This window comes from Pseudorca crassidens, chromosome 5, assembly GCF_039906515.1.
Source record: "Pseudorca crassidens isolate mPseCra1 chromosome 5, mPseCra1.hap1, whole genome shotgun sequence".
In the NCBI taxonomy this organism is placed as follows: domain Eukaryota; kingdom Metazoa; phylum Chordata; class Mammalia; order Artiodactyla; family Delphinidae; genus Pseudorca; species Pseudorca crassidens.
This window is the reverse complement of record NC_090300.1, coordinates 21,826,261-21,840,641: the sequence shown is the minus strand read 5'-3', so window position 1 is coordinate 21,840,641 and position 14,381 is coordinate 21,826,261. Positions and strand designations below refer to the sequence as shown.

Here is a 14,381-nt window from a genome sequence, read left to right as displayed (position 1 = left end):
TTACAAGATATTGAATATAGTTCCTTGTGCTATACAGTAAATCCTTGTTTATTTTATATATGGTAGTGTGTTTCTGTTAATCCCTCCATCCCCTTTCCCTTTGGTAATCATAAGTTTATTTTCTATGTCTGTGAGTTTGTTTCTGTTTTGTAAATAAGTTCATTCCACATATAAGTGATACCATATGATATTTGTCTTTCTCTGTCTGACTTACTTTACTTAATATGATAATCTCTAGGTCCATACACATTGCTGCAAATGGCATTATTTCATTCTTTTTTATGGATGAGTAATATTCTATTGTATATATGTACCACATTCTCTTTATCCATTCACCTGTTGATGGACATTTAGGTTGCTTCCATGTCTTGGGCTATTGTAAATAGTGCTGCTGTGAACACTGAGGTGCATTTATCTTTTCAAGTTAGAGTTTTCGTCTTTTGCAGATATATGCCCAGGAGTGGGATTGTTAGATCATATGGTAACTCTATTTTTAGTTTTTTAAAGAACCTCCATACTGTCCTCCATAGTGGCTGCACCAATTTGCATTCCCACCAACAGTGTAAGAGGGTTCCCTTTTCGCCCCACCCTCTTCAGCAGCATTTATTATTTGTGGACTTACTATTAGTGACCGTGTGAGGTGACACCTCGTTGTAGTTTTGATTTGCATTTCTCTAATGATGAATGATGTTGAGCATTCTTTCATGTGTTTGTTGGCAATGTATATCTTCTTTGGAGAAATGTCTCTTTAGATCTTCTGCCCATTTTTTGATTAGGTTGTTTGTTTTTTTGATATTGAACTGCATGAGCTGTTTGTATATTTTGGAAATTAAGCACTTGTTTGGCACATCATTTGCAAATATTTTCTCCCAGTCAGTAGGTTGTCTTTTTGTTTTGTTTATGGTTTCCTAGACGAGATTAATTTTTTTGAAGAGGTTTTTATTGTGAAAAATGAGAAAAAAAAACACACCCCATGAATTAACAGAATAGATTCAAAACCAAGATTACCTGAAACAGAGAAGTGGAAAAATGGACAATGATAAATAAAATCTGTGGCATATCCCAATGCACTTTTGGTATACATAGATACTCAAAATAAAATTTATCATTATTGTTATTTTTAACAACTCAGTCCCTTCAGTAAATACAGTTGCCTTGAAATATGACCGTAAAAGATAGCTAGAAGTAGATATAAACATGTTCATTTTTAATACATTTTAAAGAAGCAGCATAAATTGCTTTATTACACATAAATTATTTTAAATAAATAACATTTTATTATTAAACATGAAGCAAAATTGTTGAAAGATGTTGTCTCATTATCCTGCCAATCTCCAGTTAATCAAGGCCTTATTCAGTATCCACTAGGGCTCAGCACACCCAAAAATAGTGTTTAATGATGTACAAAAACAGATCCAGTTAAGGCTTTGTTGTGATTGTTACACGTTATACTGTTATATGCTATTTTTCAGAGCTATATTGAAACATATTAGCTCAATTAATATTTCTGTCTCACTTTATAGAAAATAAAATTTCACTTATCAGTGAAAAGGAAGAGGCAAAAGGCAAAAATAAGAAAGAGAAAGAGACATTTAGCATTGATCAAGACGTAAGCCTCAGAACCTCTTTTTCAGAAAGCAGTGGAGATTAGCAAGAATGGAAATGAAAAAATAAGAAAATTGAATTCTCAGTGTTGACACAGTTCCTAAAAAGTAAGATAATTAAAAGCAGCTTTTTTAAAAAAATTATTTTATTTTTGGCTGCACTGGGTCTTCATTGCTGTGCATGGGATTTCTCTGGTTGGGGTGAGCGTGGGCCACTCTTCACCGTGGCGCATGGGCCTCTCATTGCGGTGACCTCTCCTGTTGCGGAGCACGGGCTCCAGGCGCACAGGCTTCAATAGTTGTGGCACGCAGGCTTAGTTGCTCCGCGGCATGTGGGATCCTCCTGGACCAGGGCTCCAACCCGTGTCCCCTGCGTTGGCAGGTGGACTCCCAACCACTGCACCACCAGGGAAGCCCAAAGGCAGCTTTAAAAAATTTTTTTTTCTATTTTAATTTTTAAATTTTGGTTGCGCCTGGTCTTAGTTGCAGCAGGTGGGCTCCTTAGTTGTGGCTCTCTGGCTCCTTTAGTTGGTGGCACGTGCTCCTTAGTTGTGGCCTGTGGGCCCCTTAGTTGTGGCATGAGAACTGTTAGTTGTAGCATGCATGTGGAATCTAGTTCCTGACCAGGGATCGAACCCGTGTCCCCTGCATTGGAAGGCAGATTCTTAACCCTGTGACACCAGACAAGTCCCCTAAAGGCAGCTTTAAAAAAAATTTTTTTTTAATTGAAGTATAGTTGATTCACAATGTTGTGTTAGTTTCTGGTGTATAGCAAAGTGATTCGGTTATACATATTTTCTTTTTCATATTTTCCATTATGGTTTATTACAGGATATTGAATATAGTTCCCTGTGCTATACAGTGGGGCCCTGTTGTTTATCTGTTTTGTACATAGTAGTTTGTATCTACTAATTCCAAACTCCTAATTCATCCCTCCCCCACCCACTTCCCCCTTTGGTAACCGTAAATTTGTTAAAGGCAGCTTTAAACAAAAAGGTGGTGAATGGATTAATACCAAGACCAGCCCCTAGTCTCCCAGTAGCTCACCTGCTTCGTGCTGCCCAGCACTCGGCCCTCCCTGGGACACAGCATCTTTCCACTCTTCCTGTCCCTTCCTTCTCCTCCCCATGCTTCCTCAGCGGGCTCTTAGTAGGAAAACAGTATGATTTAGTACCTCACGCTAACTGATCAATCACCGGTGGATAGGCTTAATCTCTCTTGCTACACCTTAGCACCAAATGCGTTATTCACTAGAAGGAATGGCCCCTCCAACTACATTCCTCCCTCTCCCAAAGAACAGGGAACTGAGAAGTCAGAGAAGTTCAGGAGAGGGCAGGGTTGGGCGGTCCAGTCTTTAGGGTTCTCCACATCCGACTCTCAACTCTGCTTTCTGCTCTGAAGCATCTTCATCACTGAGCAGAGGATGCTGTGCTGGGCCATCATTGCAGATCCAGCAACATCCCTCCTCCCTCCCCTCAGAAGGGGAGATACATATTGTTCCATAACCCTTTGCCGGCGGGAACCATTATGTTTCCCCAGGGGGAGGCAGCTGCCTGAGGTGTGGGAGGCGGGAGAGGAGCAGCAGCCATCCTTCACCTCTGGCAGGAGGGTGGACTTGGGGAGGGGGTAGCTGTTTGTCTTGCACCGGCCGGGATGTGAGGCTGCAGCTCTTCCTCGGTGCTGTTGGCTTCTTGGCTTCCTGAGATTCCCTCATTTCCCCAGCGACCTCAGGGCAGTTCCTTGACCTTCACTTTCCCAGCCTTTAGGAAGGGGAAGGTTGTGGAAGCACCTGCTCCCTCCCTGCTTTCGGTTTTCCTGATGGAACTCTGGCTGATAGGGGCACTTTGGCTGACTTGCTTGTTCTCTGCTGTCCTCAGAGTGAGTTGTTAGTTTTCCCACCAAGAATGCAAACCAGTGATGACTGTGGATGTGCTCTAAATTTGTAATAAAGCACATTCCTTGGTATTTCCTAGTCGTTTTATACACTTTTCTTGAAATCTCCGACACCCCCTCCCGGAAAGACTCAAGAAAACAAAGGAAAGCACCATCACTGTCGTTAAATCTTTTCATTTATCAAAGCTGTTATTGTTGTTATTGTATCTTGCTTCATACCAGAATTGTGACAAAGGGCAATTAGTTTTAGAGAAAGTGAAGAAAGGTAGGAAGGTTGCTTTAATTTTTCCCGGACCTGGCTGGAGGGGAAATTCACACATCCTTCCAGTTTATGAAACAGGCGTCGGATCTTTATTAAACTGGCTAGCAGAAGAAGGTCGTCCCCGTTCAGGTGTCGGAGTGCTGGAATCTCTTCAGGGTTTGGTAGCTTTTCAGGAAAGAGAGAAGGGAAGTTCAGGGTCCAGGGTGGAAATGGTGACTGCAGAAGCAGGGGGTGGGAGGAGGCGAGAGGCGACACTAATCTGGGGCTGGATTCCCTCTTGAGTCTAATTATCTATAAATAGGGGCAGTGGTGTTAATTCTAGTCTGAACAGGAATGAGTTGAGATGCTCTGGAGATTTGAGAGACTACAGCAGGCCAGACCACATAGAAATCGGATACTTTCTTTCAAATGCTTACAATGTATTTAAGTCATTTACCGGCATCTGCTGGGGGAAGCACAGAGATGCTGCAGGCACCCCGTCCCTGGGACACGCCCAGTGCGGAGAGCGTGGTGGGTGCGGGCCTAGAGGCTGGGAAGGCCCTGAGCTGGGCTTTCCAGAAGGAGCCGGGATGACTAAGGCACCTTTCCTTCTAAAGCGCGCCCCAATCTCCAGGAGGCCCTTCCACACGACCCTCCTTGCCCTCCACCCTCCCCACTTCCTTACGGCCTTGAGTGATTCAGGCTGATGCTGTCTCCTCGCAGCTGCGGGAAGGTCAAGGGTCTGTTAGGGCAGCCTCGCCTGAGGTGTTTCCCAGCTGCGGCTTCTGAGGCAGCGCAGGAGGGCTGTATAGCCTCGGCGGGGCGGGGCGGGGCTAAATGCAAGCCCACCTACTACCTCCTGCAAAGCTGAGTGACCTCTTACCTGCCAGAGATGTGAGAACTCGCAGCATCTTCCTGCATTTTTATCCCTCCCCTCTTTGGAAGGGAGGAGGGAGGGAGGGAGGGGGGAAGGAGGATGAGATGCCTGAGTAATGAGGATCGATCTCCATTTTTAGTTTTCCTTCGATCCCAAATCCCATAAAATGGCAGAAAACATTTTCAGAGAGTAAATCAATAGGAAATAGGAAAGATTTTTTTTATCTGCAGGAATAATCTTAAGGAATTCCTGAAAATCAAGAAGCAGCTGGGACCACATCCGTACAGAGATAAATGACCAGATGGAACCACTAATCCCAAACACACACATTCTGAGATCAAAGTCAACAGCAATGGGAGGAGGAGAGGCCTTGAGGTAAATATTGCCATGGTCCCCTGGCCTCCCCTTTGTGTTGAGCCACGGTGCCCCCAGGCTGAGGCTGGAAGCCTGGCGCTGGAGCTCGCCTTCCACCCCTCAGCAGCACATGCCACTCCTCCACAGTTAGCAGAAGGACACTTCGGTAAGGAGAACATGCAGGAAAACAGGGCTTCTCAATGAGAGGCACCAGATTTACCTGTCAGAGATGCTAATATTCAGGGAAACAGACCTTAGAATATATATATACATACATATATATGTGTGTGTGTGTGTGTGTGTGTGTGTGTGTATAGTTAATATTTTCTGAGGGATTTGGGAGAATTATTGTTGTCAAGGAAAATAGAGGATTTGGAACTTAGTTCTATGCACATAGAAAAAAAGATACGTTACTTTTAGAATAACCATTAAAATATAACGTATTAAAAGATCAAGTCTGTTAAGTTGAGGAAAGCAACAAAAGTTAGATGTGTTTGCAGGGACACATCTAACTCAAAACTACATAAAAAGGTTGCAAATCAAAGGATGAAAAAAAGATGTATGAAGCCAGTGCAAACTAAAAGAAAGCAGGTGTAGCAATTTAACATTATATGAAGTAGCATTTAAGGCAAAGACCATTAAGAGGGAAACTGGGAATAATACATATTGATGACATTAAATTTTTTTGTCAAAATAGAAACAAAAACCCTCAGTGATATGCTGAGTCATGTAATGGGCACAGCTGAAAGGCAAATAAATGAGGTGGCCCAGGGGTGAAAAGTATAACTCACCATGAAGACAGTCGACACCTTTAATTTCCTAACCATAGAGCTTTAGGACAGATAAAGCAAAACCTGATAGAAATTGTAGGAAAAATGTACTAATTCAGTCATATTGGGAGACATTCATACATCTCTCAGAAATAAACCAACCATAATAAAAAGAAAAGGATATAGAGAGAAGTGTAAATAGAACATTTAGACATATACAGTTTTGTGCTAGTAAACCTTTTGGGGGGGTCAAATATACATGGAACAGTCATAAGTTATGTCATCAACCACCAAGAAAATATCAGTACATTTTGAACAGCAGGGAAAAAATACAAGCCATATTCCTTGACCATTTAGAAGTTAACAAGAAAAAGAGAAAATTTAAGAACTCTGTTTGAAAATTCAATAACTACTGAGTTGAAGAAATCAGAATACAAATCATAAACCCTTTATAGGTGAAAGAAAATGGGAGCCCTACATATTAGAACCTGTGGCATATATATGTGGCCAAAGGGGCACTCAGAGTGCCAGCGTAGGGGTGGGGGTCGTGCGAGTTTACACGGGGTGGTCAGGAAAGGACTCCGAGAACAGAAACCTGAGGGAAGTGCAGCAGCTATGTGCTAAATGGGGGAGGAATATTTTAAGTTGAGTGAATAGCGAGTGCAAAAGCCCTGTGGCAGCGACATGCCTGGTATTGTCTAGCAACAGCAAAAAGGCCAGGGTGGCTGAAACAGAGTGGGTAGGAAAAGAGGACTACAGAGGGAATGTTAATAGAAGGAAGTCCAGATCACATACAATATTGCAGTTACAGGATCTTGGCTTTTACTGTGAGTAAGGTTAGAAGTCTCCAGTTTTGACCAGACTTTTGTTTTCAAAATATCACCTCCACTATCATGGCAGAATTGACTTTGGGAAGACCGGAAGCAGGGAGACTTAGGAGGAGGCTACTGTAATAATTTAAACAAGAGATGGATTAGGTACATGAGGCAGATAAGGGTGGTAGTCTTGAAGGATGCCAGGAGTGATGGAGTCTGGAGATATGTTGGCGGTAGAGTTTATAGGACTTGCAGATGAAAGATGTGGGGTTGTGAAACAGAGAGGAGGGTAGCAACCCCCAAGTTTTGGGTCTGAGCAACTGAAAGAAAGCAGTTGCCATTTCCTAAGATGGAGAAGACCCAAGGTAGAGCACGCTTTCAAATGTCATTTTGCTCTGTGAAGTTTCTAATGCCCTTTAGACACCAGATGGAGATGGAGGGTTGGAATCAGATATGCAAGTTTAGAGTTCCTGGGAGATCCACGTGGAGATAAATGGAGGGGTCATCAGCAAGCAGATGGTATTTCAGGACAGAAAACTAATGAGATCACCTAGGGAGTGAGTATAGCTAGAGAAAAGATGAGCCCAATGACAAGCCCTGGAGCCCCTCAATATTTAGAAAAAGGCAGGGGTGAAGAAGATAGGCAAAGAAAAATGAGAAGGAGTAACCCTTGAGGTAGAAGTAAAATCAAGGGAGAGTAGGTCCTGGAAGCAAGGGAGGAAATTCTTCTAGGAGGAGGAAGTGAGCAACTGTGCCCAATGCCACTGAGAAGGCATTAGATTCAACATAAATTAACTATAGAACATATGAAATATTAGGTAGCAACAGAATAGACAAATATGCTTGGATATGTAGACATGAAAGGATCTTTAACACATGTTAAATGGAAAACAAAAACAAGTAGAACAAGCCTAATAATACAATCAGTGTAGTCTGATCCAATTTTTATTTTAAAAAGATGTATGTGAATAATTTATAAGTACATAGAAAAGAGAAGTACACACCAAATTTTCAGTGGTGATTACCTTTGGGAAGAGAATTAGAATAGAAGAAAGGATGAAGGAGGTATCTCATTTTGTTACTCTCTATATTTCTATATTATTTGAATCTTCAAATATGAGAATGTATCCACATATCACTTGGAATTTTAAAAAAATGAAAGGGTGTTCATGAGGATGATGAGAAAAGCAATCACTTTTAACATCAAATTCTTTCTTTTGCACCAACTCTCTTTTCTGATTAAAATTCATTTCGAAGGAGGGAGGTGAGGAGAAAGAGCATTTTAGACATTTTTGGTAAAAATGTATATTTACCATGAATGTAATGAACCAAAAAAAGGCTATCTTGTAAATTTCTAACCAAGGAAGAAGTTTGTTTGGAGCATGACAGCTGACTGCAGTAGCTAGACTGACTGGAAGTAGCTCAAATAGTGCTTAGCACATTGTAGACCCTTGCTCTGTGTTGGCTGAATCTGGAGTCTCCTTTTTGTTTGGTGTTTATGAAATATCCCTGCCTGTGTGGAATCCTGAAGTCGTATTTCCACTCGATTAAACGTATAGACTTTTTAGAAGCTGAAGATGTCTTTGAAGTTTGGAACAATCTCTTCCTTGAATAATTGATGAAACAAGGTCCTCAGAGTTTAGAGGACTTATTCAAAGTCACATACTATATATGCTCTATATGTGACATAGATCTCTATCTATATCTTTCTCTACATGCCTATATATATTTCAGCTTTACTGAGGTATAACTGACAAACTCTATATCTCTACTGAGCTATCATTTGCTAAGTACTTAGTCAGTTCCAAGCACCATGCTAAGTACTTTGCATTCTCATTGTATCTTCACAGCAATCTGTAAGAGAGGAATCATTATCCCCATTTTGTAGAGGAGGGAACTGAAGTTCAAGTTCAGCTACTTAGCTAAGTGGCAGAGCTGAGGTTTGAAACTACGTCTCTGTAACCCGAAGTCTGTGTTCTTAACCGTTGTGCAGCATTTCTGGTCACTGAGAGTGTACTCTGGGCCATGCCCCGGGCAGGATAAAGGAATCAGTAAGACAGATTCTGTCCTGCAGGAGCTCACCTTCCAGTAGGAAAGACAGCCATGAAGGCGAGTAAGGCACATGGTTCAGCAAGTGCATGGACAGAGGTGAGTACACGGACAACCCAGAGAAGGACATTTTCGACCCTGATTGGACAAAGGGCTAGGAGCTCTGGGAAGTGTTTCCAAGGAGATGGGGCTTGTGCTGGGTCTTGAACGTGGTCAGAACCCAGGTCTCCTGACTCAGCCAGGCGCTTTCTGCTAGAGCACAGAGAAAAGCAAACCCAATACAAAATCCCAAAACCAAACCCCCAAAGCTGCACTACCTCAGTCAGAGAGTAAACACTCAGTAAATGTTATTTGGAATCAAGTCTGAACTAAAAGGAATTTCTGAGGAAGAAAAAACAGTAAGGTTGCCTCAATCCATATGAAACTTTCACTATATGTTTTTTCATTGAACTCCAAAATTCACAGTAGTGCACAGTGGATTACACACAAGTATAATCTATCAGTAATAACACTAACAAACATTGCTTTACTCTTATTATTCTAAATGCTTTCAACTGTTTATAAAAATGTACCTACCTTCACTTTGGTTCCGACACTGATTCTTGCCTGTTGGCCCATTGCTAAAAAAGTGATTGAAATCTTGTCTTGTTCTAAAATGCGGATTCCAACATAACGGTTCAAAGCCAGAAAGACAGGTTTAAATGAAACGAAGGGTGAGGAAGTGACGGAACTTGACCAATTCCAAGCCCTTACTCTGTTGCCAGCTTGATCTGAACATTGACCGCCCAAGATATTGATGTATACCCTGGGCAGAAAGGAAATTAAAAATCATAAACAGTTACATTATAATTCAACCTTGAATTAGCCTGCTCACTTGCTAACCAAAGGGAATAGCAGTTTATACTAGCCAATAGCATATGAATAGTGGAAAACCTCAGGTAATCTTAGGAGCAATAATACTGTGACCGACTTCTATACTAATTTGAAGTACTGGGTATGGTTTAAGATGTAGTAATAAACCAAAATGGGTCCAAAGGCTGGAACCGGGATGGTAAAGGGATCTGGAAAATGATGTGCTGGGGAGGATGAAGAGGGAGCACAGAAGGTTTAGTTTGGATAAGAAGAAATACAGGAGAGCAGGCTCTACATGGAAGAGGGGAGAAGACTCGTACTTAGATTTTCCCTGTGTCAAAATGAAGATCAGTGAGTGTAAGTTCTGGGAAAGGCCAAATTGGCCTCAGTACAGAGACCTGTTTCCTAACAGTGCCCAGCAACTGGGGGCCAGGAGTCCTTCTAGGAGACCTCTCATCAGGGCCAGTGTGGGCAGGAGAGGCTCAGGGATCATCTCTGAGATCACTGTGGTTTAGAAGAGTTTGGTAATGGAGCAGAAGGGGGAACTGAGGCCAGCAGGGCCTCCCCAATCTCTTAGAGTTGTTAATGCCACATTTTACCACATTACCTACAGATGTAGCCCTGCACAATCTGAGATCTAGTGGCACTAGTGACTGCCATCCTACTCTATGAGCTCCTTTGCATACCCTCTCACTTTCTTCCATCTGGGGTCACCATCTCTTTCTCGAGGAGAGAGGATAGGTAGAGTTCTGGGTACTTAGCTGGCTTAATTTGATAATAAATTATTTTTTTTTAAACCAGATGAATTGGCCAGGAGGGCTCCCTAGAGTAAAATAACTCACATAGTATTTTCCCAGCTTTGATGAGTGGCAGTAATCTGATAACAAAAGTACAACTGAGAAATTGAGGTGATTATCTTTGTATCTGGGAGGAGGGAGATTTAGTTTTATCTTGGTACGTGGGTGAAAATAACATTTGGCTAAAATTATCTAGATAAATTGTTTATTTAATAAACTTTCTTTGAGTCTATGCCATGTACAGATAAATGTTATGTAGTGGCAAAGGTGCAGGGTGTGCCTTCAAGGGACTTCAGTCCCACAGGGGAGGTGGGCTTGCTACACAAGAAGCAGCGAGAGGGGCTATGAGAGTGTCAAGGAGTCATGTCAGTGGGCCCAGGAGTTCAGTCGGTGGCTGGGAGGTCTTTACTGGTAAAGGGAGAAGTCCTAGAAGCCAGTGAATATCTGGTGACAGTTGACATAGTGCCCCACCAGATGTGATGCAGAGCTGCTACTGAACCCTGAAGGATAAGGAGAAAGTCTCCAATAGACTTGGAGGTAATGGATTGACTACTGCTTTGAACTAAAAGTACAAATACCTCCCTGTGTCCTAACTTTCTCAAGTACTGGCAGAGTGTTCAAATTTCTGTCAATTATTGGCAGAGTGTCTCAAGATAAGATTGTTATACCTGTAAATAAGTTAAAGGGAGAGAATATCTCTTTCTGAAAAGCTTCAAAAGATTAAATTGTATTTGAAGTTAGAACCCAAATTTCACTTTCTCAGACTAAATGAAATAATATGAAATCACAGAGTGTGTAAGTTAGTAGATCGAAGGCATTAGGACCTTCATTTCTCTAGAGATTTTGTTTGTATATTATTGTTGGTTGTGGCTATGGGAAGCCTACTTGTTAGGGATATATCTCAAACAGTAACAACACAGTATGGCAGCTGTCCATTGCGAATTATTTCCATAGATGAAGCCAGGATAACATTATCAGGGCATAGCATCTAGAGAGACTGCCTGGGTTCATATCTCAGATCCCTAGGATGGCCATACAATTTATTTAGAGATGTTTTTCTAATATTAAAATTGTATAGTTTATATTTTCTTTCTGTTTATAGAAAAAATATGATGAGCTTTGTTTTATGTAGTTGCCTGGGATTTTTCCACTAAGCAGCATATGGAATGACATAAATCAAAAATTTATCTGAGTTGAACATTACTATCTAAAGACCACTAATATAAATAAATCTTCTTAAAGCTATTTTTGTCCTTCTAGTTATAAGATGAATAAGATCTGGGGATCTAATGTATAGCATAGTGATTATAGTTAACACTGTATTATAAACTTGAAAGTTGCTAAGAGAGTATATCTTAAATGTTCTCAACACAAAAAAGAAATGGTAATTATGTGACATGTTGCCTGTGTTAGCTAATGCTATAGAGGTAATCATTTTGCTCCATATAAGTGTATCAAATCGACACGCTGTACACTTTTAACTTACACAGTATATGTCAATTATATCTCAATAAAGTCGAAAAAATAAAAGGAAAAATAAAATTTCACAAAACCTGAGAAACAAAATGACAGCAGGAGGAACCTAGAAGCCTACCAGACATTTCCGTTGGGATGATAGCAGGAACTTCGACCCGAAGAATCTAGCACTGCCAGGATTGCAGGGTTAGTGGGCATGTCTTCTTGGACTATGCAAGTGAAGCCATTTATCTCATTGGGCACTCGGATGATGGCTAGGTTTCCAGATGGGTAGCTGAGATCAGATAAGGTCATTTGAGTTATGCTAATGGTCTTTATACTGGGAATAAATTCAATTTATAAGAGAGCCCTTTGAAACTATAAAGCATTCTGAAAATGGGAGGGTTATTACAAAATAATTTCATGCTTTTTATGTGGATCAAAATATATTTATGAGACACAAAAATCCTCAACAAAAATACCAGCAAATGGAATCTAGCAACATATTAAAAGGATTGTGTACCACAACAAAGTGGAGTTTATCCCGGGATGCAAGGTTGGTTTACCATCTAAAAATAAATTAATGAAACATACTATATTGATAGAATAAAGAGCAAAAAAAAGATGATCATCTCAATAGATGCAGAAAAAGCATCTGACAAAATCCAGTACCTTTCATGATAAATGATTCAATGAACTAGGAATAGAAGGGAGCCTCCTCAACCTGATAAAGAATGTCTAACAAAACCCCAGAGCTAACATCATACTTAATGATGAAAGACTAGGTGTTTTCCCCCTAAGATCAGGAACTAAACAAAAATGTTCACTCTTTCCACTGCTGTTCAACCTCACGCTGGAGGTTCCAGTCAGGAAAATTTTGTGAAAGAAAAAGAAATGAAGACATTCAGACTGGAAATGGAAGAAGTAAAACTATCTCTATTTGCAGATAACATGCTCTTGTATATAGAAAATCCTAAGGAATCCACAAAATAATGTTAGAACTAACAAAAGAGTTCAGTAGGGTTGTAGGCTAAAAGATCAATGTATAAAAATAAGTTGTATTTCTATACACTAGCAGTGAACATTTTGAAAATGAAATTAAAATAATTCCACTTAACAATAGCATCAAAAAGTATAAAATATACTGAGGATAATTCACTAACTGTTAATATTCAGTCCTATCTCAGCTGATCGGAAGTCCAGAGATGAAGTAAACACAAAATTGATTCTGAATCATTTTGAAAATCAGCCATAGCCTTCAAAGGAGTGAAAACGAATTAAAGCCAGGGCAGGAAATGATAACTAATGATACAAGCTGGGGAAGTTATTTAAAATTTTTTGATATAATTAAAACAAAAAACCTACACTCTTTCTCAAAGGGCCTAGGGAACTAAAACTTCATTGCACTTCTATGGCATGAAAGCCATTTTTATGGTTTCTTACTGGGGTTTGACTAAACATTTAGGCAACTGTGACTAAAAATGACTTTCTCCTACAAAATGAGGCCCTTAGTTCGCCAAAAAGTCCTTCTCGTTTCATAGTTTTGTTTTACTTTCCTTGAGATATTAAATGGCCTTTGCGTCAAAATAGCAAATGGTCTGATCATCAGGCAGAAGTTCAAGTGATCAATAACTTGAACACTCAATAACTGAGTGTTGCATAAAATGGATACTGAATTTTTGTATTAAAAAATAACATGCTGCTCATGGATGTGTAAACTGGTACACATTTTCTGGGGGGCAAAATCTATTAAACCTTTAAAATGTCCATAATTTCTTACCCAGAATTTCTATCCCTAGGTATTTAATTCAAGGAAGTAAGTGATAAGTGTGCAGCGAAGGATGCACAAAGCTGTTCATGTAGCTGTTGTATAAAACAGCCCAAAATTGTGAAACCACCTTTGATTAGTGATAGGGGATAGATGAAAGGAATTACAGTACATCACTGTGATGGAATGCCATGTGCTTATAAAGATGGTGTTGTTATCTCTATATTTATTGCATATTATATACTCATAACATTTATGAGTATTGTATATTATGTAAAGGGCGCAAGTTACAAAATATGAATAACTAGTTGAATTAATTTTTAAAGAATCATATAATTACTCATAGGAAAAAAGTAAGGCAAGATGTATAAAAAGATGTTAACAGCTTTGCTCTGGGTGGTAGGATTTGGTAATAACTATTTTTTTCTTCATATTTTTCAATCTATTTTTTCTTTATCTTTCTTTTTGTGAAGAAATAAAGCTAACGAAAATAAGTTGTTGAAAGAAAGGATACAATATTTGTGTTGTCCCGTCTGGAAATGAAGTCAGAAATTTGCTCCCATGTTTGTAGTGCTTTTCAAAGAGCTCATTTGTCATGATCTATACACCGTAGAAAACAAAAGCACAGTTACATGATGACAACAGACATCCTTTGCTTGCTAGACACTCACACAAACCATTTCTTAACTTAAATTTTTGATCCTAAATCAGCAACAGGGAACAATCCTTAGGAATCATTAAAGATTGTCCCTAACCCCTGCAGATAACCTGATTAAACCTTTCTGGCAGGAATCTGACATTACTTATCTGTTTGAAGAGTGTTTTTTGTTTTTTGTCTTTTTTAAAAAATTAAAAACAATTTTTATTCAATAGAACAAGATAGAAGAGAGTGCTCAGGCTTCAGTC

General features: G+C 39.9%; 1 protein-coding gene across 1 annotated transcript in view; it reads right to left on the bottom strand.

Annotated features, from left to right (window-relative positions):
* Window positions 1-3,574: 3,574 nt before the first annotated feature.
* Window positions 3,575-14,381, bottom strand: part of ERICH6 (glutamate rich 6) — a 33,201-nt gene continuing 22,394 nt past the window's right edge. Inside the window, exons 11-14 of the mRNA XM_067739788.1 lie at window positions 13,990-14,075; window positions 11,847-12,002; window positions 9,180-9,408; window positions 3,575-3,924 (exon numbers count right to left, since the gene is read on the bottom strand). Coding sequence (XP_067595889.1) covers window positions 3,661-3,924; window positions 9,180-9,408; window positions 11,847-12,002; window positions 13,990-14,075 — 735 coding nt within the window. The 3' untranslated portion in view covers window positions 3,575-3,660. The remainder of the gene's footprint in view (window positions 3,925-9,179; window positions 9,409-11,846; window positions 12,003-13,989; window positions 14,076-14,381) is intronic.